The sequence below is a fragment of the Mugil cephalus genome, chromosome 7 (assembly GCF_022458985.1).
Source record: "Mugil cephalus isolate CIBA_MC_2020 chromosome 7, CIBA_Mcephalus_1.1, whole genome shotgun sequence".
Classification (NCBI taxonomy): domain Eukaryota; kingdom Metazoa; phylum Chordata; class Actinopteri; order Mugiliformes; family Mugilidae; genus Mugil; species Mugil cephalus.
Window position 1 is genome coordinate 106,821 of NC_061776.1, and position 26,983 is coordinate 133,803.

At 41.8% G+C, this 26,983-nt stretch overlaps 1 pseudogene and 1 gene segment (V, D, J or C); both read right to left on the minus strand.

Annotated features, from left to right (window-relative positions):
• Window positions 1-1,034: 1,034 nt before the first annotated feature.
• On the minus strand, window positions 1,035-3,616 carry LOC125010569. The segment is given in 3 exon segments: window positions 1,035-1,239; window positions 3,036-3,393; window positions 3,503-3,616. Coding segments are annotated over 3 exon segments (615 nt in total).
• A 1,495-nt stretch (window positions 3,617-5,111) lies between these two features.
• Window positions 5,112-26,983, minus strand: LOC125010570 (annotated as a pseudogene).

The following is a 26,983-nucleotide window of genomic DNA, read 5'->3' on the forward strand; positions in this document are numbered from 1 at the left end:
CTACGGCCCTTTGCACCCGCTGTCATTTATCAATCAGTCTGAGCAAATCACCCACTAACCGTACTTCCAGCCCACATGCAAAATTCTAGATAAATTAGTACACAACTTAGTACACGCAATGTGGGATCTTGGTAGATCCGGCCCTATGAGTGTAAGTATTAGTGAGGCTGGAATCCAAAGCAGAGTCAAACTATAGTCTAAGGAAGAATGGAAATACATGTGGGATAGTGAGAGGACAGGGAGATGGTTTTGGAGTAGGACTACAAGTAGAAACAAGCAAGAAGGACATTTTTACAAGGATGAGGTTTGGACATAGAGGACTGAACAGTGTGTTAGTTAGAATGAATAAAGATAACAATGGAGCATGTTATAGAAAATGATCCATTATATCAACAGAAATTAATGTTTCTATCAGTCAATTATAGAAAGAAAATATTGTACTGAACATATCTGATCTATTGCAAAGACACTGAGAGATTTGGTTGAAAAGTTTTTTATTTTTTATTAATGACAGGTTTATTTCATAGGATTCAGATTATCCAGATCCACACTCCATTTCAGTAGGTGGCAGTAATGCACCTGAAAGTTGTTTACCATCCGCCATTTAAAATAATAAGGAGAAGAATCCAGCTCTGTCCCTCTTTTCCTGTGACCTCTCAGCAGCTGAAACGCTCCATAATCTGACTGCGTTGTCCGCTCCAGGTCTGAATGTTTTACCACCACAGTCCTGACAAGTAGAGCTGAGAACACAGTTTAGTTTTCTGGTTTCATCCTGTTTTTAGTCAGACAGTCAGGGAAGGAGCTCTGGATTTCATTTGGTGTCTGTGATAGTTCAGTTAGTAATAATGTTGGTTAGTTGTTTTGTCCATACCCACTCTGAAGATGAACATAGGAAATAAAGATTGTTCCTGGACAGTAATTCAAGGAAAAGGGGAGAGTCATCTTTTGTGTTGTGTACTAGTTTCCTCCAGGCTGGTCATAATAAGAGATGCCCATGATCCTCTCTGCTGAGCTCACGACTCTCTGGAGGAACTTTACAACCTTTGTGTTGGGAAGTCCAGCAGCCAGTTCCAGGAGGAGGTGTTGAGGCCTAGAAGGCTGAGCTTTACCATGAGCTGCTGTGGGATGATGGTGTTGAATGCTGAGCTGAAGTCTGTGAACAACATTCTAACGTCACTGTCCATGTGTTGGTGTGTCAGGGCCAGATGCAGAGCCAGGGATACTGCATCATCTGTAGATCTGTAGGAACCATACTCAAACTGGAAGAGGTCCAGAGTCATTCAAGAACACTGCTGGAGACTTCTGTGGCTCTGGTAGGATGGTGGAGGTCTTGAAGCACTTGGGTTCAACTGCTTGACTCAGTGAGGTGTTGAAGATGTCATTGAAGGCCTCTTCAGGTCTCTCCCAGGAATGTGGTCTGGTCCAGCAGCCTTGTGGGGACTGATCCAGGAGAGGGTCTTCATCACATCAGCTGAAGAAAGACAGAACACCTTGTTGCTGTCACATAGTGGATGGATGTGACAGTGGGAGTCCTTTTCTGTTCTGCTCTTTGACAGTGTTGCTCCTCCCTCCACCTGTTCCTCCTCTCATATCACTGGATGTTATGAAGACCAAAACCACAGCTGGATAGATTTTAGAGCTTTAAGCCCCAACACATAAACCTCTGTTATTCTGGAGGCTTTCTGCTGCGTTTTAGCAGCAACATCATCCAGTAAATAAGGAATCTAATGGACTATGATCCATGTCGTCACTTCATTCTACAGATTCTAAATCAGCCTCTTTTACTGTTTGACTGCTTTGAATGCTGTGGATTTTATTGGCTGGAAATATTATTTGAAGAACAGAGATTATTTCTCTGTCTTCAACATTCATTTATTTCTATGTTAGTTCTTAGTGTCCATGGTGTTTAGTGTGTGAACCTTCAGTTGGTTTGTCATTGATGTGGATTTGCTGCTCATGTGAATCCTCCCACAGTGTTTCATTAGCAGCTGTAACCACAGTGACTCTGATAAAACAGGAATTAGCAGAATCCATCTGATATGAAGCTGTGGTTTGAATACCACTTCCCTCCTCTTTGAAGAGTAGTCACATATCTGGGTTCAGGTTTTTGTACAGCCTCTTCTACACTTTGTATCACTGTGTTTCTAGAGCACAGTAGTAGAGAGCTGTGTCTGCCAGGGTTAGGTCTGTTATGGTCAGTTCAGTTGATGTATCTGTTGTTTTTGATGTATAGCGATTATCAGGAATATAATCATCCCCACTATTATCTTTAGCTCCTTTATAGAGAATAAACTGAGGAGCCTGAAGGTCAGAATGATGTCTGTACCAGTAAAGATCAGCACCACTTGCATCTGTCTGATAGTTGCATGAGAGTGTGACAGATTGTCCTTCTCTTCCACTGACTTCATCTCGTTCAGGAGAGATTGTGTCTCCAGCTGTTAGCCCTGGAAAAAGTAGAGAACATAAAGCCATTAGACTAACATTGTCCATGAGGCTGAGAGGAGAAGACAGTGGAAAATGTCTCCTGTACAGTGTTACTCTGTGGACATTCACAACAAAATCAACTGTACAACTCTGTCAGTTCAATGTAGAAGATGATGAAAAGATGACTTTCATTGTATCAGAGCAATGAAACAAGAAGAGTTGTGAAGTGCAGTCTGTATATCTGGTTAATGCAGCAGCTTCAACAAAACTTGAATCCCTGTTCTTCAACTCACCTATAATGTGAGATAGAAGCAAAAAGAGGTAAAGCAACATGTCTTTGGAGTTATTAAAGCCAGACAGACAGCACATCAACAATGTTCTTCCACCAGAGTAGAATGAGGAAGAAATAATGTCATTGGATGAGCTGATGATGTTGAGTGGGCGGGGCCAGTTACAGCTTGACTTCAACTCAACCAATCAAATTCTTCTCTACTTCAACAGCAGCTCTGTCTCAGATGTGAACTGCTTCATTTCTCTGTTGTCTTTGTCCTCAGTCCAATGAGTCAGAAATCAGTGGTTGAACAGAGTGTGGCTCCCTCTAGTGGATGTTGTGGAGTATTGTGTTGTCTTTGCTCCAAAGGTTTTTGTTCAGAGTTTTGGTGTTTCCTGTCACTGTGGGCCTCAGAGCACAGTAGTACACAGCAGAGTCTGTCACTGCAGCAGAGGAGATGTTCATAGTGATTTGCTTTTGCTCCACTTTAATCTTCAGTCGAGGGTCTTGAACAGTTGCTACTTGTCCTGAACCAAGGTGAGATATCAGGAACTCTGGAGGTTTTCCTGGATGTTGTCGATACCAGAAGAAGTAATCACTACTTGACAGTTCAGGGTAGTTGTAGGACAGAGTAACAGTGGTTCCTTCTAAACTGGACTCTTCAGTTTTGACTGCAGTGAGTTGTTCATGGCTGACACCTAAAGGAAGAGATAACTCTGTTATATCATGTTAGAAATGTTTCAATACATCAATTATATCCATTCAGCATTTTAATTTAACATCATTTTCCTGTATAGTGTAGCATACCTGTGAGAATGAAAAGAAGCAGAGAAAACGTCCAATAGTCCAACAACAGCATGTTGAATAAAGGAAATGTTTCTGGTTTGTGTTTCGAACTCTGTTGAATCTGTAAGTTTCTGTCTCTTCTGTAGTTCAGTAACAGCTCAGCTCCTCCCTGAATCTCTCTGTCTCCTCTTTGAGGATGTTGATGTTCTATCACCTCTACAATGAATCTAGAGCAGACTGTATCCTAACCAACCATAGAAGAACAGAGTTTGGGTCCCTCTAGTGGAATTTGTGGAGTATTGTGTTGTCTTTGCTCCAAAAGAAAAAAAATCAGCTGAACAAAGAAAGACATTGTTCTTTACAAGGAAGAGATTTGACGTGGGAACAAAACTTAAAATATATAATCAAGACTTAGAGAAGCTGAAACTTTTTAAATTCTTGGGGATATGGTTTGATTAAAGATTTACATGAGCTGTACATATTCAGAAAGTGGTGGATAAGTGTAAGAATGTATTAAACGTGATGAGGTGTCTCGTCAGAAGGGAATGAGGAGCAGGTAGAGCTGCTTTAAAGCAACATACAGTGGATTGATTAGATCTAGGTTAACCTGTTTAATCCCAAATTTTTCCCTGCAAAATAAGTGCATGCATCTCATACCTTAGACCTCCATAGTACATAAAATGTATGTTTTTTTTTTTAATTTCATGTTGGTTAAGTTAGTGAAAAAGTGGGTTATATACTCCACAATAACTATTGCATTTATTTATTTATTTATTATTATTTTTTTATTGCATTTCATGGTCTTGTTTTCATTGGAGCATTTCCCTTTATTGCGCTGTGGGGTGTCAACCTCTGGGTATCTTCTTATTCAGCTTGGTAGTCTACTGTGGGGGAATCACTAGTATCAAGTGATATTGTACATCCCTCAGGGGTTTGGGGTTGTGTAAAAAACAAACAAACAAGTAATACAGAATAAACACCTGAAACCTATCTTATCATAAAACCTGGCATGAGTATGTTTTATGCAAGCTGCAATGAATATTGCAATTATATTTAAACTTATATTTACTCTTCTTATGACCAAAAAATGCACAAACGCATATAGTTCACATCATATATCAGTAGAAGACCCTGAAGTATGCATGTTGAAAATATTTCAGTTGTTCAATTACATTAAGGTATTTTACCTACTTCCTCTTGTAAAAGTTTGAGGCGGACATTTCCTTCTGGAGCTGTAGCCCGTAAGTAAAGAGGCCTCGTGATGTGACCATTCACACTAGCTACATGATATTGATATAAGTTATAGGAGACACCCTATTCTTTCATTGTAAAACTTTAATTAGCTACCCAAAGTCAAACTGACACTTCAAGAGCTTCCAAAAAGTGTGGTAACTGTTCTTATCAGTGGGATTAAATGGTTATGGCAGTGTAATATATGGTTCAGCAGCAAGTTTATCTCTTAAGAAATTAGACAGAGTCTCATTTCAAAGGAGAGGAGGAGTTCCTCGACAGTAATTCAAGGAAAAGGGGAGAGTCATCTTTTGTGTTGTGTACTCGTTTTCTCCAGGCCGGTCATAACAAGAGATGCCCACGATCCTCTCTGCTTAGCTCACGACTCTCTGGAGGAACTTTACAACCTTTGTGTTGGGAAGTCCAGCAGCCAGTTCCAGGAGGAGGTGTTGAGGCCCAGAAGGCTGAGCTTTACCATGAGCTGCTGTGGGATGATGGTGTTGAATGCTGAGCTGAAGTCTGTGAACAACATTCTAACGTCACTGTCCATGTTGTGTTGGTGTGTCAGGGCCAGATGCAGAGCCAGGGACACTGCATCATCTGTAGATCTGTAGGAACCATACTCAAACTGGAAGAGGTCCAGAGTCATTCAAGAACACTGCTGGAGACTTCTGTGGCTCTGGTAGGATGGTGGAGGTCTTGTAGCACTTGGGTTCAACTGCTTGACTCAGTGAGGTGTTGAAGATGTCATTGAAGGCCTCTTCAGGTCTCTCCCAGGAATGTGGTCTGGTCCAGCAGCCTTGTGGGGACTGATCCAGGAGAGGGTCTTCATCACATCAGCTGAAGAAAGACAGAACACCTTGTTGCTGTCACGTATTGGATGGATGTGACAGTGGGAGTCCTTTTCTGTTCTGCTCTTTGACAGTGTTGCTCCTCCCTCCACCTGTTCCTCCTCTCATATCACTGGATGTTATGAAGACCAAAACCACAGCTGGATAGATTTTAGAGCTTTATGCCCCAACACATAAACTTCTGTTATTCTGGAGACTTCCAGCTGCTTTTTAGCAGCAACATCATCCAGTAAATAAGGAATCTAATGGACTATGATCCATATCATCACTTTGTTCTACAGATTCTAAATCAGCCTCTTTTACTGTTTGACTGCTTTGAATGCTGTGGATTTTATTGGCTGGAAATATCAATTATTTGAAGAGAAGAGATTATTATTATTTTCTGTTCTTAGTGTCCATGGTGTTTAGTGTGTGAACCTTCAGTTGGGTTGTTGGTTTGTAATTGATGTGGATTTACTGCTCATGTGAATCCTCCCACAGTGTTTCATTAGCAGATGTAACCACAGTGTCTCTGATAAAACAGGAATTAGCAGAATCCATCTGATATGAAGCTGTGGTTTGAATACCACTTCCCTCCTCTTTGAAGAGTAGTCACATATCTGGGTTCAGGTTTTTGTACAGCCTCTTCTACACTTTGTATCACTGTATTTCTAGAGCACAGTAGTAGAGAGCTGTGTCTGCCAGGGTTAGGTCTGTTATGGTCAGTTCAGTTGATGTAGACGATGTTTGGGATTTATAGCGATTATCAGGAATGTGTTCATACTGACTATTATCTTTAGCTCCTTTCCAGAGAATAAACTGAGGAGCCTGAAGGTCAGAATGATGTCTGTACCAGTAAAGGTCAGCACCACTTGCATCTGTGCGATAGATGCATCTGAGTGTGACAGATTGTCCTTCTCTTCCACTGACTTCTTCTTGATCAGGAGAGATTGTGTCTCCAGCTGTTAGTCCTGGAAAAAGTAGAGAACATGAAGCCATTAGACTAACATTGTCCATGAGGCTGAGAGGAGAAGACAGTGGAAAATGTCTCCTGTACAGTGTTACTCTGTGGACATTCACAACAAAATCAACTGTACAACTCTGTCAGTTCGATGAAGAAGATGATGAAAATATGATTTTCATTGTATCAGAGCAAGGAAACAAGAAGAGTTGTGAAGTGCAGTCTGTATATCTGGTTAATGCAGCAGCTTCAACAAAACTTGAATCCCTGTTCTTCAACTCACCTATAATGTGAGATAGAAGGAAAAAGAGGTAAAGCAACATGTCTTTGGAGTTATTAAAGCCAGACAGACAGCACATCAACAATGTTCTTCCACCAGAGTAGAATGAGGAAGAAATGATGTCATTGGATGAGCTGATGATGTTGAGTGGGCGGGGCCAGTTACAGCTTGACTTCAACTCAACCAATCAAATTCTTCTCTGCTTCAACAGCAGCTCTGTCTCAGATGTCAACTGCTTCATTTCTCTGTTGTCTTTGTCCTCAGTCCAATGAGTCAGAAATCAGTGGTTGAACAGAGTGTGGCTCCCTCTAGTGGGTGTTGTGGAGTATTGTGTTGTCTTTGCTCCAAAGATTTTTGTTCAGAGTTTTGGTGTTTCCTGTCACTGTGGGCCTCAGAGCACAGTAGTACACAGCAGAGTCTGTCACTGCAGCAGAGGAGATGTTCATAGTGATTTGCTTTTGCTCCACTTTAATCTTCAGTCGAGGGTCTTGAAAAGTTCCTACTTCTCCTGAAGCAGAGTGAGAGATCAGGAACTCTGGAGGTTTTCCTGGATGTTGTCGATACCCGAAGAAATAATCATCAGATCGAAGTTCAGGGTAGTTGTAGGACAGAGTAACAGTGGTTCCTTCTAAACTGGACTCTTCAGTCTTGACTGCAGTGAGTTGTTCATGACTAACACCTAAAGGAAAATATAACTCTGTTATAACATATTAGAAATGTTTCAATCCATCATTTCCATCCATTCAACATTTTAATTTAACATCATTTTCCTGTATAGTGTAGCATACCTGTGAGAATGAAAAGAAGCAGAGAAAACGTCCAATAGTCCAACAACAGCATGTTGAATAAAGGAAATGTTTCTGGTTTGTGTTTTGAACTCTGTTGAATCTGTAAGTTTCTCTCTCTTCTATAGTTCAGTAACAGCTCAGCTCCTCCCTGAATCTCTCTGTCTCCTCTTTGAGGATGTTGATGTTCTATCACCTCTACAATGAATCTAGAGCAGACTGTATCCTAACCAACCATAGAAGAAGAACAGAGTGTGGCTCCCTCTAGTGGATGTTGTGGAGGATTGTGTTGTCTTTGCTCCAAAACAGAATGGGTCCTAAGACTGATCCTTGAGGTACACCTTCTGTGACCTCAGGAAAGCTGGAGATAACCCCATCTGAACACATTCATTCTACATGTCAAGTAATCTGCAAACCAAGCGGTGGCTTGTTCAGAGATTCCGATCTTACAGAGAGTTTGTAACAGGAGACTGTGGTACACAGTGTCAAACGCCTCGGACGGATCAATGAACAGAGCAAAACAAACCTTTTTGGAATCCAGTGCCTCGGACACATCATTAAAACCTTTGAGGGCAGCAGAGGCAGTACTGTGCTGCTTCCTAAACCCTGATTGAAAGGGGTTTAAAATGTTGTTTGAATCTAAAAAATCCTTTAGTTGATCCCAGACCAGTTTTTAAATACTTTTGCCAGAATGTATAACTTTGAAATGGACCTGTAATTATTCACAAATGCAGGTTCACTTCCTTTTAGCAAAGACACAGATTTCAACCCATTAGGAAGTTTGTTTGTGCTGAGGCTTCAGTTAAAAACACAAGTTAGAGACTCAGAAATTAAGTCAGGAGTCAGTTTTAGAAGAAAAAAATTGATCCAATCATCGGGCCCAGATAATCTTTTGGAGTTCAACTTCTTTAAGGCACTAAAAACTTCAGAAGTAGACATAGGTACAAAATTAAAAGAACCATGATTGTGGGACTGCTAACAACTGCAGGTTTGTTATGCACAGCTGACTCTTTGAAATCACTATTCAGTGAATCAAACAAGTTTCCTGCTGTGTCAAAATGTTCATTGAAAAAGGTCGATCTGGCCCATTTATCAGTCACATTTATAGAGTCTCTGGCCAAAAACATTAGCAGTTCACTAGAAGACACAGCACCAGAACTAGATCTCACAACGTTCCAGAACTTATTGGGGTCATTATTTATAGGTGGTTTCAGATAACCACTGAGTCCAGTCCTCTGTGGTTGAGCAGGAGGTTATTGGCTGAGCATCATGATGTCAGATCTCTTATCTCCTCTCTGTAGGACGTCTCATCACCTCCCGTGATGAAGCCAATGATGGAGTCATCAGTAAACTTAGTGATTGTATTGGAGCTGTGTGGAGCAGACTGGATGCCTCCCTCTGTCTATTCAGGACTGTTGCTGTACTTTTGATTGGTCTGTCTCCAGCCAATGAGCTGCAGAGTCTCTATCAAACAGGAAGTTGTTTGCTGAGCTCTTCCCTGGGAGGAGGAGACCAGTCGGACCAGAGATGGCAGAGGGAAATGACAGAACAGGAAGTGAGATGGGAGTGGATGAATTTGAAGTAGAGAGCAGTGTGAATGAGGGATGGAGTTTGGCTGGTGAACAATGATTCACTAGGAATAAACAGAAGAAATGAGCAAAGGAGGCAGCCAGGAAACATGATTGTGATGCATTGATTTCATGCAGTGAGGACGAGCAGAATTCAAGGCTGAAGCAGAGAGATGAACACAAAGTTATTAATAAACTGACTCAGCAAGTTCAGTGAGTGGAATCCAGTGAAGGTGATGAAGATAACATATAATGTAATAGGAGAGGTCACGGATGTGAAAGTGATACAGAATGGGCCATTGTTGATATTCTGTAGAGATGGGGCACAACGAGGGAAAACAATACAACTAAACCAGACTGATGGGAAAGAAGTGATGTGCTCCATACCCGAGGATAAGAGAACAACCAGGGGAGGAATTTCAGGAATCCCAACAAATGTGATGCTGATGAGATTAAAGATGATGTGAAAGATGCAACAGTAGTGGATGTGAAGTGATTGTCAGTGGAATGGAGAAACGTTTGACAGCTCGTCTGTAATGATTGAATCTGAAGAGCCGGTGCTGTAATAAAATATATACTGGGTACATGAGTTATGAAGTAAGACCCTCCATCCCTCAACCACTGACATGGTATAAATGCCAGAAGTATGGACATATGGCAGCAGTTTGTAGAGGAAAACAAAGATGTGGAAGATGTGTGGGGGATCATGAGGATGGAAAGTGTGAAAGTGGAGCTAAACTGAAGTGCTGCTGTTGTGGAGGAGAACATGCTTCCATCTATAGAGGATGTGAAGCAGGCAAGAAGGCTGCAGAAGAACAGACAATCAGAGCCTCCCAGGGAGGATCATACAAAGAAGTGCTGAAAAAAGTGGGAACAACTCAGCAAGGTTCCAAAACTATGAGAGCAGAGAGCAGCAATAGATCATGTGGAGGATGTAGAGAAATAAAGGAAGATGCTCTGATAGTGAGTAAGAATGACTTTGTCTTGTTTATGGTGGATGTGATCAACTGTTCAGCTCAAACAAGCAGCAGAACAGAAAAGATTAAAGAGAAACATGTTGATACTAAAGGGCTGAGCTGGGAAACCATCAAGGAAGTGTTAGCTGGAGAAACCTAACTCTCAAGCATGGGCTGGTGGCTCCTCATGGTCCTAACCATCCTACAGTGGAATGACAGGAGTCTCATCACTGATGGACAAGAGATCAAGAAATCTCAGTCAGAATCATGTGAAAACACACAAGAGACATGGTTAAAGCAACAGTGGGACTTTAGAATAAATGATTGTGTTGCTATGAGAAATGAGGGGGAGGAGTGGCAACATTTGTAAAGAGGGGGGTAAATTATAAGTTGAAAGAAGTAAGTGAGGAGCAGGAATCAATTGTAATGAAGGTATGGACAGGGAGGAGCAATGTGACAATAGTTAATAATTATAACCCCGGGAACAGACTAAGCACGGATGATCTAAATGAGGCAAGAGGACGGACACTAGGCAAAGTAGTATGATGTGGAGACTTAATGCTCATAGCACACTGTGGGGAAGTAGAATACACATACTAATAAATACATAAAGGGTTCTATTCTAAATGTGTTGGTGAGAGAAGATGATTTAGAGGAAGTGGAGGAAGAAATGGGAAATATAGAGGGATTTAATGAGGAGGTGGTCGAGGCTCTAATGTAGGCAGCTGGAAAACCAAGACCAAAAACTAAGGGACAGAATCTAAGTAAGAGTGAGCCTTGGTGGAAGGAGGGTGGTAGCACAGACATAAAGAAAGAAACACAGCCTTCAGAAGGATGAAAAACATCACACACTAGATCCATTAATACAGAATAAAAAAGCACAAGCAATAGTCTGAAATATCAGACTGACAAATGACACACATTCGAGGCAACACTGCAGTAAGATAGGGAGAGAGACACAGTTAAAAGACATATGAGGAACCATGAGGAACATGAATGCAGTAAAAAGTGATGATGTAATACCAGTGCTACATGGAGGAAGTAGGGAAAAGACAGATGAATAAGAAACAGGAGACCATCATTAGAGGAGGTTCTACATCCATCATTTAACGTGTCTGAGTTAAAGGAAGCAATAGCTAATGCAAACAGACATCACCAGGGAAGGACGGAGTATGTTACAGTATGGTAGCACACATGAGTCATGGAGCACTGGGGGGTGTTAAAACTGGTCAATAAAATATGGGATACAGGCAAAATACCAGAAAAATGGAAGAAATCAGTAATTACTCCAAACCAAAACCAGGGAAAGACCCATCACATCCATCAAGTTACATCACAGCTGGAAAACTATGGAGAGAATGGGAATAGAAAGATGAATTTATTATTGAGAAAGTAAGAATCTTGTTTCTAATTATCAAAGTGGATTCTGTAACGGAAGATAGTGGATGATGTGTTGTGTTTAGAATCAGAGATACAGAAAGCTCAGGAAATACAGAAATGGTTCTTGCTGTCTCTTCTGATGGAGAGAAAGCTCATGATATGCTATGGAAGGAGGCTGGATAAGTTATGTATGAAAGGGAAGATGTACAACTGGGTGCTGAGCTTCATGTTTGATCAGAAAATAGACGGAAGTTTCAGTACAGAATATTCAAGAACATATTGGTAGAGAATGGGACACCACAGGAGAGTGTATGCAGCCCAACGTTGTTTAATACCATGATTAATGACATTTTAAAGCAAACGGAACCCAGTGTAGGGAAGTCATTATATGCTGATGATGGAGCCTTATAGGTTAGGGGGCACAATAGTAAATGTCTGCAGCAGAAGGTTGAACAATGGGCAGAGAGTTGGGGGTAAATCACAGACACTATGTTTGTCCAGACGCCATAAGGAAGGAACATTGAAGCTGTATATGGTGAAAACATTGAGCAGGTCAGTGGTGGTAGATTTCTGGGATGTGGACGGGTGAAAAGCTGACGAGGGGACAACAAATTAATAAAGTTAAAGACAAATGCTATAAAGCTAAGAACCTCTTAAGGTGTCTGTCAGGAAAAGACTGGAGAGCATCAAAATCATCACTGCTAAATATATATCAGGCTATTATGAGAGCATCATTAGCATTTAGCTGCTTGTCCCCTTGTGTGTGTTACTTCTCTGAGGAGAACTTATATTTAGAGACGTTTTGGACATAGTTGTCTGTATCACTTCATCTGATATGAATATTATTGTTGAAATTGTTCTCTTGTGATCCTTTTCCTTTGGACTCCCACTGACTGATTTATCTTGTATTTCAGAAGCTGAGAGTCTAAAGTGGTGGTTGCTGGGCCTCTGTGGTGGTGGAGTCTCCTTCACTGTGAACCCCCCTGTTTACTTGTTCACGTCTGTGTGTGTTGTGTTGACTTGATGTGTGTTTGGGGTGACCCTTCCCTGAGATGCCTCCTCTTGCTAGCCCTTCTCTCCACCCGTAAACCTCAGCTCTGAACCAACATTTAATGGATAAAATCCTTGAATTTAAACCATCATGTAGCTGTTTTCTTCCTGATGTGGATTTGCTGCTCATGTGAATCCTCCCACAGTGTTTCATTAGCAGCTGTAACCACAGTGACTCTGATAAAACAGGAATTAGCAGAATCCATCTGATATGAAGCTGTGGTTTGAATACCACTTCCCTCCTCTTTGAAGAGTAGTCACATATCTGGGTTCAGGTTTTTGTACAGCCTCTTCTACACTTTGTATCACTGTGTTTCTAGAGCACAGTAGTAGAGAGCGGTGTCTCCCAGGGTTAGGTCTGTTATGGTCAGTTCAGTCGATATAGACGATGTTTGGGATTTATAGCGATTATCAGGAATGTGTTCATACTGACTCAAAGATTTAGCTCCTTTATAGAGAATAAACTGAGGAGCCTGAAGGTCAGAATGATGTCTGTACCAGTAAAGTAGAGCACCACTTGCATCTGTCTGATAGTTGCATGAGAGTGTGACAGATTGTCCTTCTGTTCCACTGACTTCATCTTCATCAGGAGAGATTGTGTCTCCAGCTGTTAGTCCTGGAAAAAGTAGAGAACATGAAGCCATTAGACTAACATTGTCCATGAGGCTGAGAGGAGAAGACAGTGGAAAATGTCTCCTGTACAGTGTTACTCTGTGGACATTCACAACAAAATCAACTGTACAACTCCGTCAGTTCACTGTAGAAGATGATGAAAAGATGATTTTCATTGTATCAGAGCAAAGAACCAAGAAGAGTTGTGAAGTGCGGTCTGTATATCTGGTTAATGCAGCAGCTTCAACAAAACTTGAATCCCTGTTCTTCAACTCACCTATAATGTGAGATAGAAGCAAAAAGAGGTAAAGCAACATGTCTTTGGAGTTATTAAAGCCAGACAGACAGCACATCAACAATGTTCTTCCACCAGAGTAGAATGAGGAAGAAATAATGTCATTGGATGAGCTGATGATGTTGAGTGGGCGGGGCCAGTTACAGCTTGACTTCAACTCAACCAATCAAATTCTTCTCTGCTTCAACAGCAGCTCTGTCTCAGATGTCAACTGCTTCATTTCTCTGTTGTCTTTGTCCTCAGTCCAATGAGTCAGAAATCAGTGGTTGAACAGAGTGTGGTTCCCTCTGGTGGATGTTGTGGAGTATTGTGTTGTCTTTGCTCCAAAGGTTTTTGTTCAGAGTTTTGGTGTTTCCTGTCACTGTGGGCCTCAGAGCACAGTAGTACACAGCAGAGTCAGACACATGAACCTTCTGGATCTTCAGAGGAACTGAGTTCTGGACGATTTTAGCATCAATTCTCTCTCCAGTTGAAGGATTATCTTTTGTTCCAGTGTGTCGTTGTAGCATGTACTTTGGAAAATCATTCACTTCTTGTTTGTACCAGAACAAATAAGCACCATAGTTAACATCAGCCTCAAAAGTACAGTTGAGTGTGAGAGTGTCTCCTTCAGTAGCAATGACATCTCCTGGTGTCTGGGTCACTTTGTCTTCTCCTTTACATTCTGGGGAAGAACAGAACGTGCAGAGGAAGAGATGAATCAATAAAGATGATTGATTCAAGGACAACAATCAGCAGCTTTAAATGTGTTCAAGTGTGTGAAGAGGAAACATGTTGAGCTTTCTATCTTACCAAAGAAAAGAGCAGCAAGAATAATCCACAGCCAATGTTCCATCTGTACAACAAGGTTTAAATCAACAGGAGAATCTAACTGATGTTCAACATTCAGTCTGACAATTGTTCTCTTCACAGCAGCAGTTATTATTGACACAATGGTTGAACCCAGTGCACAAGTAGCGCACCGCCTACTTGATAATGTCGCCCTCTAGTGGAGATAAAAAGACATTTTATTGTTCAATTGTCTCAGCTGGAAGTTGTTTGTTCAGCATGTTCAGAGTTGTGATGACCTGAGGGAGGAAGCTTTCTGAGTCTGAGGGTTCTGGCCTGGATGCTCAGGAAACTTTTACCTGATTGCAGTAGGTAGAAAAGGCAGTGGAGAGGGTGGGAGATAAAATGTTGGAGGCTTTCCTGATCCACCTCAACCTGCACATGTTGAGAGAAGATGGAGAGAGTCTTCTGACTGAGTCACATGTGTGTGCTCCCTCCCTGCCTGCAGGGGGTGCTGTGTTTCATTCATTCAGTCATCATCCCAATAAGAATGCCTGGGAAGGATGCAAACATCCCTAGTGATTATAGGCCCATGGGGAAGCTGATGAGAGGATGATTAATGACAGACTTGTACTCTGGCTGGAAACCAGAGGTTTGTTGCTGAACTACCAAAGTGGTTTTAGGAAAGGTAGAGGAACAGTGGAGCCAGCAGTTCTCACTGAAGCCTCTGTTAGAAAGGCGCAGGTAAACAAGGAGTCAGTCATTGTTGTGTTTGATACTGAAAAGGCCTATGATGTGGTTTGGAGGCAGAACCTTCTTATGAAGCTTCATCAGGTGGGAGTTAAAGGTAGAATGCTTCAATGGATGAAGAACTTTCTCTCTGGTAGGAAAATAGTGGTAAGAGTTAAAGAAGCATTTAGCAATGAACATACAGGGCAGTATTATCAGCCCAGTGTTGTTGTTGGTCCTGATTAATGATGTCTTTAAGAATCTGGAAGGATCCATGGAGGTAGCTCTGTTTGCAGATGATGGAGCTATGTGGAAAAGGAGGAGGAACCTCAACTATATGGTAAGTAAAATGCAGCAAGCAGTGAATGAAGTTAAAAGATGGTCTCTAGAGTGGGCTTTTACACTGGCTATTATTTTTCTGTGAGAGAAGTACTCCCCAAGACCTAAAGATTTCAGTTTCTGATAAAGAGCTGGAAAGAGTTGATCATTTAAATACCTTGGTTTGTGGTTTGATAAAACATTAACTTGCTCAGTTCATATCAGTAGAATAATAGACAAATGCAAGATAGTGCTAAATGTGATGAGATGTTTACAAGGGCTGGACTGGGCAGCAAATAGACCTGTGATGAGATCAGTCCACGTTAATGTCATTAGATCAATACCAGACTATGGGTGGATCATTATAGATGTGCAGTAAAAGCTAATTTAAAGGGGTCAGATGTAATCCAGAGTAAAGCTGTGAGATGGGGTTGTGGGCCTATGAAAGCTACTCCAGCTGCAGCACTCCAAGTGGAGCTGGGGGAGATGCGTCTGCATATGAGAAGAGATCAGTTTATTGGGCCAACCTTAGAGGTCAGAAGGATGAGAAGAGCAGCAGATCTGTTCTTGTGCATTGACAGGACAAAGAGAGAACTCAACTCAAAGCTTTGGTTGGAGCATAGAACAGGAAGCCAGAGAGATGGGCCTTCAGGAGCTTCATGTGAGTCCAACAGTGTGTTTCCCAGCAGTTCCTCTGATGTTGCTTTACACCTGCTAGAGTTAGAAGGGAGAGATGTTACTGTCATGCAGTAGAGAACCAGATTAGATTATCATATGGAGAAAGAGATGTCAAGTACACACATCAACACAACATTATGTACGCATGTAAATAAAAAAAGCAGATTTTTATTCACTTTATACATCATCTGATCAGTTTTATAGTTGAGAGGATCACTGAATTTTAAGGTCTGTGAGTTTATAGATGATTTATTTGTTGGGTCTTGATAATCAGCTCTGTGATTATTCTTAGTGCTCTCTTTTGTAATATGAAAACTGGTTTAATCGTTTTATACGTACGTCCCCAGACCCCCAAAGGTTCAGTACAATACATGTAGTGAATATTAGTGATGATGTGTTTAGTTTTATTTGATATTGCAGTAGATTGTATACGTCCATTGTGATAGCTCTATCCTGGGTTGAGTGTCATAGACCTGACAGTGAGGTTTTAATGCTTCAGACTTATCATGGGCATTAATAAGCACTCTAAATGTCATGTCTCAGTCTAGGCTGGATATTGTTTTAGAAATAGTCCAGAGGACAGACCGACTGCAACACTCCAACATCAGTAATGTCTTTCTAGGAGTTCAAGGGAATGAGTTGGCAGAAGAGCTGGTCCACAAAGCTGGTGAAGTCCCTCAGGTCACTATGGGCCACATTTACTAAAGGTTTGTGTCCAAAAAAAAAAGTACAAACTGATTTACTAACAGTGGACGCTAAGGGTCGTGTCTTTCAAAGGTGCAATATAGCACTTCAGCATCCCGTTAGCATCCCGTTAGCATCCCGTTAGCATCCCGTTAGCATCCAGTTAGCATCCAGTTAGCACATTGGCCTCAATGAATAAAGAAAATGTGATCACACAAAGTGATTTATCAAACCTGAAAGTAATGTTGCTCATAGAAACTGTGTCTATATTTAACACGTCTCAAAAGGACGTGCAGACAGTTTGTTCTATGTGTAGCTGTGCACATACTGTAGCTGCTGTTATTGTAGAGGACGAATTCAAACATCTTACACTTTCTTTTTTTATTCAGTAAATATCCAAACGGATCAGATGTGTCCACTAAATGATCTGGTCTACAATGACTGTTCTGTAGTGTGGACCTCTTTTACTTGGCAGTCCGTCTCTACGTCCTGTCTTATTTTCAGATGTTTTTAGCTCCGTAATGTGTTTATTTGCCTCTTCAGCTGAAACCTTCGATGTAACGCCACCAAATATTATTCTGCACTTGCACTCTCAATGGTGAACACCTACGGCCGTTTGCACCCGCTGTCATTTATCAATCAGTCTGAGCAAATCACCCACCAACCGTACTTCCAGCCCACATGCAAAATTCTAGATAAATTAGTACACAACTTAGTACACGCAATGTGGGATCTTGGTAGATCCGGCCCTATGAGTGTAAGTATTAGTGAGGCTGGAATCCAAAGCAGAGTCAAACTATAGTCTAAGGAAGAATGGAAATACATGTGGGATAGTGAGAGGACAGGGAGATGGTTTTGGAGTAGGACTACAAGTAGAAACAAGCAAAAAGGACATTTTTACAAGGATGAGGTTTGGACATAGAGGACTGAACAGTATGTTAGTTAGAATGAATAAAGATAACAATGCTTTATGTCAGTGTGGTTTTAGTCAAGAAACTATGGAGCATGTTATAGAAAATTATCCATTATATCAACAAAAAAGAAAGTTTCTATCAGTCAGTTATAGAAAGAAAATATTGTACTGAACATATCTGATCTATTGCAAAGACACTGAGAGATTTGGTTGAAAAGTTTTTTATTTTTTAATGACATGTTTATTTTATAGGATTCAGATTATCCAGATCCACACTCCATTTCAGTAGGTGGCAGTAATGCACCTGAAAGTTGTTTACCATCCACCATTTAAAATAATCAGGAGAAGAATCCAGCTCTGTCCCTCTTTTCCTGTGACCTCTCAGCAGCTGAACCGCTCCATAATCTGATTGTGTTGTCCACTCCAGGTCTGAATGTTTTACCACCACAGTCCTGACAAGTAGAGCTGAGAACACAGTTTAGTTTTCTGGTTTCATCCTGTTTTTAGTCAGACAGTCAGGGAAGGAGCTCTGGATTTTATTTGGTGTCTGTGATAGTTCAGTTAGTCATAATGTTGGTTAGTTGTTTTGTCCATACTCACTCTGAAGATGAACATAGGAAATAAAGATTGTTCCTGGACAGTAATTCAAGGAAAAGGGGAGAGTCATCTTTTGTGTTGTGTACTAGTTTCCCCCAGGCCGGTCATAATAAGAGATGCCCATGATCCTCTCTGCTGAGCTCACGACTCTCTGGAGGAACTTTACAACCTTTGTGTTGGGAAGTCCAGCAGCCAGTTCCAGGAGGAGGTGTTGAGGCCTGGAAGGCTGAGCTTTACCATGAGCTGCTGTGGGATGATGGTGTTGAATGCTGAGCTGAAGTCTGTGAACAACATTCTAACGTCACTGTCCATGTTGTGTTGGTGTGTCAGGGCCAGATGCAGAGCCAGGGATACTGCATCATCTGTAGATCTGTAGGAACCATACTCAAACTGGAAGAGGTCCAGAGTCATTCAAGAACACTGCTGGAGACTTCTGTGGCTCTGGTAGGATGGTGGAGGTCTTGAAGCACTTGGGTTCAACTGCTTGACTCAGTGAGGTGTTGAAGATGTCATTGAAGGCCTCTTCAGGTCTCTCCCAGGAATGTGGTCTGGTCCAGCAGCCTTGTGGGGACTGATCCAGGAGAGGGTCTTCATCACATCAGCTGAAGAAAGACAGAACACCTTGTTGCTGTCACATAGTGGATGGATGTGACAGTGGGAGTCCTTTTCTGTTCTGCTCTTTGACAGTGTTGCTCCTCCCTCCACCTGTTACTCCTCTCATATCACTGGATGTTATGAAGACCAAAACCACAGCTGGATAGATTTTAGAGCTTTAAGCCCCAACACACTTCTGGAGGCTTTCTGCTGCTTTTTAGCAGCAACATCATCCAGTAAATAAGGAATCTAATGGACTATGATCCATATCATCACTTTGTTCGAAAGATTCTAAATCAGCCTCTTTTACTGTTTGACTTCTTTGAATGCTGTGGATTTTATTGGCTGGAAATATTGGCTGGTGTTTAGTGTGTGAACCTTCAGTTGGTTTGTCATTGATGTGGATTTGCTGCTCATGTGAATCCTCCCACAGTGTTTCATTAGCAGCTGTAACCACAGTGACTCTGATAAAACAGGAATTAGCAGAATCCATCTGATATGAAGCTGTGGTTTGAATACCACTTCCCTCCTCTTTGAAGAGTAGTCACATATCTGGGTTCAGGTTTTTGTACAGCCTCTTCTACACTTTGTATCACTGTGTTTCTAGAGCACAGTAGTAGAGAGCTGTGTCTGCCAGGGTTAGGTCTGTTATGGTCAGTTCAGTTGATGTATCTGTTGTTTTTGATGTATAGCGATTATCAGAAATATAATCATCCCCACTATTATCTTTAGCTCCTTTATAGAGAATAAACTGAGGAGCCTGAAGGTCAGAATGATGTCTGTACCAGTAAAGGCGAGGATAACTTGCATCTGTCTCATAGTTGCATGAGAGTGTGACAGATTGTCCTTCTCTTCCACTGACTTCATCTCGTTCAGGAGAGATTGTGTCTCCAGCTGTTAGTCCTGGAAAAAGTAGAGAACATGAAGCCATTAGACTAACATTGTCCATGAGGCTGAGAGGAGAAGACAGTGGAAAATGTCTCCTGTACAGTGTTACTCTGTGGACATTCACAACAAAATCAACTGTACAACTCTGTCAGTTTAATGTAGAAGATGATGAAAAGATGACTTTCATTGTGTCAGAGCAAAGAATGATGAAGATTTTTGAGTTTATGAACTGAGACACTTCTTTTTGGTGGAGAGTAAAAAAGACAAGGTATTGAAACTGCATAATAGCATGAATGAAGCAGCGACTGTTGTTTGACATTCTGAGTGATATTGTACTGTCCGAAAGAAGTAACTTTCAGGATTTATCTGAATCCGATAAAAGGCTCCGCCCAGCGGCCAATCAGCTGTTCAGGATAAGTTCCGCTGGATAAGTTGGAGTAAAGCCGGATAAGTTGAGCTCGCTTCGTGATACAGGCCTCAGGTGATTGTTTTCGTTGTTGTGTTCCTCCGGGTCAGTGTGAAGGACGATAGCGTCAGGTGGGACACGCCCCTTATCGGCACCTGTACGTCAGCAGCGTCATGAGCCGCTAATGTGGACAGGTTGATATGTCCCGCTGTACGGTGTCAGTCTCTCACCTCTCCTGAAGCGCGTGGGCCGCGTGCAGCTCCGCGAGCCGTTGGACCTGGTCTGTATGCGCAGTGGGTTCGGTCGCCAGGTATGTAAACGTCATAGGACGTTTGAAGGATGTTTATGGTGTGCGGTGTTAATGCTGATCTGTTGTAGGTCGGCGCTGTAGTTGTAGTTCCTTCTTGTTGGCTGCTTGTGGGGCTCAGTGTTCTGTCTCACAGGTAACTAGTGCCTCCAGCTTTGCACCGTTAGCTGTCGAGTTGTTTTGGCTGGATGTTTGGTTTGTTGAAGCTAGGCTCATGGCTGTGGTTGCCCTGCCTTGCTTCTTGTCTCCATACTTGCCTTGTGGTCTGCTATTAGTAGTAGGAGTAGTGGTGGTAGTACGGCCGCTCTGAAAATGTATAAACCCCATAAATGTAGTGATTACGCTAACTCTAGATGTGTGATGCTTGGTGGAAGGATGCTGCTCCGCTCACATTTAGTCAGTGGCTTCCAGACATGATGTCCTTCCTCAGGTTGGAGATGACTTACTTTAATAACACCCAAACAACACAGCATGTGCAATGTGAGCATGATCATTCCTGATTAAGTTGATGTGACCTATCAATAATGGAGTCAAATATAAAACACTGACGATATCATCTAAATAATTAATACAATACTATATCAACAACATGGATCATAAAGATAAATGTAGAATAACCTCAATGCAGAAACATACGCTCCCCTGTAGTTTTTACTTTGGATGTAAAATGATTCTGTTGTTAGTGTCCATGGTGTTTAGTGTGTGAACCTTCAGTTGGTTTGTCATTGATGTGGATTTGCTGCTCATGTGAATCCTCCCACAGTGTTTCATTAGCAGCTGTAACCACAGTGACTCTGATAAAACAGGAATTAGCAGAATCCATCTGATATGAAGCTGTGGTTTGAATACCACTTCCCTCCTCTTTGAAGAGTAGTCACATATCTGGGTTCAGGTTTTTGTACAGCCTCTTCTACACTTTGTATCACTGTGTTTCTAGAGCACAGTAGTAGAGAGCTGTGTCTGCCAGGGTCAGGTCTGTTATGGTCAGTTCAGTTGATGTAGACGATGTTTGGGATTTATAGCGATTATCAGGAATGTGTTCATACTGACTATCAGCTTTAGCTCCTTTCCAGAGAATAAACTGAGGAGCCTGAAGGTCAGATTGATGTCTGTACCAGTAAAGACGAATATAAGTATCACTTGTCTGACAGTTGCATGAGAGTGTGACAGATTTTCCTTCTGTTCCACTGACTTCATCTCGTTCAGGAGAGATTGTGTCTCCAGCTGTTAGTCCTGGAAAAAGTAGAGAACATGAAGCCATTAGACTAACATTGTCCGTGAGGCTGAGAGGAGAAGACAGTGGAAAATGTCTCCTGTACAGTGTTACTCTGTGGACATTCACAACAAAATCAACTGTACAACTCTGTCAGTTCAATGTAGAAGATGATGAAAAGATGATTTTCATTGTATCAGAGCAAAGAAACAAGAAGAGTTGTGAAGTGCAGTCTGTATATCTGGTTAATGCAGCAGCTTCAACAAAACTTGAATCCCTGTTCTTCAACTCACCTATAATGTGAGATAGAAGCAAAAAGAGGTAAAGCAACATGTCTTTGGAGTTATTAAAGCCAGACAGACAGCACATCAACAATGTTCTTCCACCAGAGTAGAATGAGGAAGAAATAATGTCATTGGATGAGCTGATGATGTTGAGTGGGCGGGGCCAGTTACAGCTTGACTTCAACTCAACCAATCAAATTCTTCTCTGCTTCAACAGCAGCTCTGTCTCAGATGTCAGCTGCTTCATTTCTCTGTTGTCTTTGTCCTCAGTCCAATGAGTCAGAAATCAGTGGTTGAACAGAGTGTGGCTCCCTCTAGTGGACGTTGTGGAGTATTGTGTTGTCTTTGCTCCAAAGGTTTTTGTTCAGAGTTTTGGTGTTTCCTGTCACTGTGGGCCTCAGAGCACAGTAGTACACAGCAGAGTCAGACACATGAAGCTTCTGGATCTTCAGAGGAACTGATTTGTTGGTGGAATCCAGTGTGGATGAAAATCTCTCCCTGAACTCATCTGCTGTGTTCCCTTGATCCTGTATAACGCGACTAAGGATGAACTTCAGGCTCTTTTTTCGATCGTGTTTGTACCAGAACAAATTGTCATTTCCTGCAGTTGCCTCAAAAGTACAGCTGAGTGTGAGAGTGTTTCCTTCAGTAGCAATGACATCTCCTTGTTTCTGGTTCACTTTGTCTTCTCCTTTACACTCTGGGGAAGAACAGAACATGCAGAGGAAGAGATGAATCAATAAAGATGATTGATTCAAGGAAAACAATCAGCAGCTTTAAAGAGTTACCTAGCCAGAGAGTCAGATACACAGATGGAGGTTAAACAGGATTTACACTCTTTATTGTTTGAACCATAGAAGGTGTTTTTACAAGGTAACAAAATGATGACAGAAATGATGTGCTCTGATTTTCTGGATCAGGAATATTGAAAGAGATTTTCATGTGTGTTCTACCACTCACCTATGATATGAGAGCAAAGTAAAAAGAGGTAAAGCAACATGTCTTTAGTTGTTGTCTTAGGGTTAGAGGTGGGGTTAGTCAGACAGCAGATGAACAATGTTCTTCCACTGCAGCAGAATGAAGCAGCCTCTCTGCTGCACAGCCCTTCTCCTCAACATCACCATGAACACACCAACAATCTGATTGGTCCACTTCATCATCAGTGGGTGGAGCGAGAGTTCAGTCAGAATCTTCCTGTATCCAGAGCAGCTCTGCTTCAGACACATATTTACTGAATGTCCACTTTCTGTTCTTCTCTCCATTGTTGGACCAAGGCAGGTCACACTAGAAGAAGCTTGATGAGCTGAAGGTTTAGTCTCTGCTCTGGAAACATGGACCATATCTCATAGATTCTCACATTAAATCTATTAATTAGATGCATATTATTCTCTAATCATGACAGTTAAATACATTATATGAGGTTCACAGTTTGACACAATAATGATTCAACTGAAAACTCATTGATTTCACAACAGAATACTTGTTCTTTATTCCTCTGTCTCTGGATTCTTACTCTGGTTTCATCTAAAGACTCTAATTCTGTCTTATATCATCACCTCATCACAGCTCTGATGTTGTGTATTTACAGCAGCTGTTAACTGACAAACAGATGCTACAAACTCTACAGACTCAGATCAACAGGTTTTGAATCAATGAAAATGAAAGAAAAATAATACTACCACCTTTGTACACTTAGAATAGATAGACATTTATTGTCATGACTCTAAAAAACAATGAAACACAGCTTGAGAACTCCAGTACTGCAGCAGCAGCATCAAACATTCACTCATAAATAAAAACATCAATAAAAAGAGATTAAAAGTGGAACTGGTTGAGTGTAATTAAGTCCAGCTTTGGATCTCTGGGCTGGTGGCAGTAACAGCTGGTGGCTAGAAGCTGTTTTTTATTGTCCTGTATCTTCTCCCAGAGGGCCGAGGAGAAAACAGAATGTCCAGGGTATGAACGATCTGTGGAAATACCACTGTCTTTCTTTTCCAGTGGGCCAGTGTAAATATGTGTGATCCACTAAGACGCTGAGCTGCCCTCACCACCCACTGGAGATCCTTCTTGTTGTCCTCTGTGCAGCTGGAGAAGCACACAGTGCAGCAGTAGGTCAGGATGCTCTCTATGGCTGACCGCTAGAAGCTGGTGAGCAGGGTGTGAGGGAGGAGAGCAGTTTTTAACTTCCTGACAAACTACAGTCTTTGTTGGGCTTTCCTCACCTGGTGTGAGATGTGCTCCAGGTGAGGTGGGAATTTGAAGCTCTCTACCCTCTCCACCTCCTCCCCATAAATGGAAAGGGCAGAGTGCTCAGTGCCTCTAGATGTCCACTTCAGAGAGATGAGATGAAATCCATCATGTAGAGTAAATTAAGTGTATCAGGTAACTGATAGCTTTCACAGCCTGAACACTGTCTCATTGTTGAAAGGTAACACAAAGGTGAGGGCTACTAAAACATCTCCTAGTATTAGACTCACCATGGAACACAATACGTTTTATTGCTTCATGGTGGTCATGGTGTCTTTACAGTTAATACTAGGTTTAGATTTCTTCAATAATAGAGTGATGCTATGGCACCTTGACATGTTTCAGCTGAAGGTTGGACTCAAACCGATGGTAGGGTGTCGTGGTCTTATCAGCTGATGTTACCGAGGCATGACCATCCTGTCAGGGTTTTTCTGCTCCAGGTGTGTGAGAGCATGAAGGCTCCCTGGTCTCTGTTCATGGTCCTCGGGCCCTGCTTCCTGGTCTCAACTGCCTCTCTGATCCAACGTCTTCTGTGTGGACGACTCTGGCCTTGTCCCAGTCCATCATGTGCTTTTCTCTGGTCCACTGGCTTATTTCAACTTTTCTTCTTGTGTCTTTTCTTTTGTTGCTCTTCTTTGTCTTTTCTTCGTCTCCTTCTCACATTCTTTTCATGTTCTTGTTTTCATGCACTGAAACTTCTCCCCTTCTCCCTGATGTGTGTCTTATTGCATGACTGACATGGGTCTCGTATATATCATTGCATTTGTTGTGTTGTGGGATTTTGTCCTTGTAGTGTACTAGTATTTGCTGTAGTTGTGTGCTGATGTTGTATTTCTTCATGTCTCTCTGGATGCGTTCGGTGACCCCTCTGACATACGGTAGCGTCACCATTCCTCTGTTGTCTGTTGTGTTGACCTGTTTCTTTTCCTCCTTGTATGTTGTTATGTTTGTTGTGTTATGTGTTGTTCCTCCTGTGCTTATTGTTGTTGTGTGTTGTGACTACTGGTAATTTGTGTGCGGTGGGATATTCTGATGTCCATAGCAGGTATTGGTCTGGAGGGGTGAGTTTTCTGTAGGTTTTTATTTTCGTGGTGGATTTTTATGTCCCAGAAAGCTGTGGTTGGTTGGTTGGTTTTCTTCTTCATGTGTGAATTTGATGCTGCTGGTGGTGTCCATGGTGTCTCAGTGATCAGTGATTCTTCTCCAACATGTCCTCCACATATCTCTTCCACAACATATACAATAGAAGCACACAGCAGCTCACTAATGAATGTAGTTAGTACAGAGGTCAATGACAGTGACACTGATGTAGAAGAGTAAACTGGTAGAGCAGCATTTAAACAGTAATTATAGTATAAATGTATCAGTAGTAGTGGAGATGTGTCTATGGAGAACAGCTGGACTGTGAAACAGGTCTGGAGGTTATTTCCCAACAGTCTTAATAAAGAGAGATTGAAGGTGTGAGGGGTTTGACAGCTTTTTAAGTCTGTTGGTTGTGGATTTGATGACTCTATCTCTTTCCAGAACTCAGCGTGGTGAACAGTCTATATCCAGGGTGGCTGTGGTTCTTCTAAATGTGGAGTGGGCCAGTGTAGATGTCTCTGAGGAGGCGTAGTGGTGAGTCAGTGGTCCTCTCTGCCGTCCTCTCTACTGACTGCAGGTCCTTCCTGTTCTCCTCTGTCCAGCTGCTGTGAGTGAGGACAGTCATCAACACCTGGAGACAATATGGTACAACAGTGACATTATCAGGTCAGAGTCCATCTGCTGCTTCCTCCTCTTTAAAGGGGCCAGTAGAGGAGGTTCATCTGGTTAAGAAGATTCCTCCCAGGCTTTACCAGGACCAGCAGGAGGAGACCCCTGGGTAGACCCAGATTCCACTGGAGGGATGATATATCTCAACTCTCCTGGAACAACTTAGGATACGTCAAGAGGAACTAGAATACATTGGTAAAGACAGGGATGTCTGGAATTCCATGCTGAGATGTTGACACCACGACCCAACCTCTGTTAAGTGGAGAAGCATTAATGGATGGAGGAATCTATCCATTATCTCAGAACCACAACAGTTTGTTGAGATCTGATGATTCCAAGGATGAACTTTAGACCAGAAATATGAAAGGAATCTTTGGCACATTAACAACAGCATCATTGTGTCATGACAGGTCTTTTAAGTCAAGATGTTACAAATTAAAAAAATACAAAATTATATCAGTTATGAATTCATGGATGTAGAATTAGTCCAATATGAGAATGAAGGGTCCAGTATATGAACACATGAGTTTGATGAGGCTCAGGAGGTAGAGCAGGTCAAAGGGTTGGTGGATCAATAAGATGGTTTTTAAACTGTGTCTATGCGTTTGTTGATAGAGGCTCATTATGAAACCAGAGTGTGGCTCCCTCTAGTGAATGTTGTGGAGTATTGTGTTGTCTTTGCTCCAAAGGTTTGTGTTCAGAGTTTTAGTGTTACCTGTCACTGTGGGCCTCAGAGCACAGTAGTACACAGCAGAGTCAGACACATGAAGCTTCTGGATCTTCAGAGGAACTGATTTGTCTTTGAGCTCAGCATCAAATCTGTCTTCAGGGAAATCTGGAGCATTTTCTTTTGTGCTTGAATAACGTTTCAGCATGTACATAGGAAAACTATTATCTTCTTGTTTGTACTAGAACAATGTGGGACCTGCGTAACTTGTCTCAAAAGTACAGCTGAGTGTGAGAGTGTCTCCTTCAGTAGCAATGACATCTCCTGGTGTCTGCATCACTTTGTCTTCTCCTTTACACTCTGGGGAAGAACAGAACATGCAGAGGAAGAGATGAATCAATAAAGATGATTGATTCAAGGACAACAATCAGCAGCTTTAAATGTGTTCAAGTGTGTGAAGAGGAAACATGTTGAGCTTTCTATCTTACCAAAGAAAAGAGCAGCAAGAAT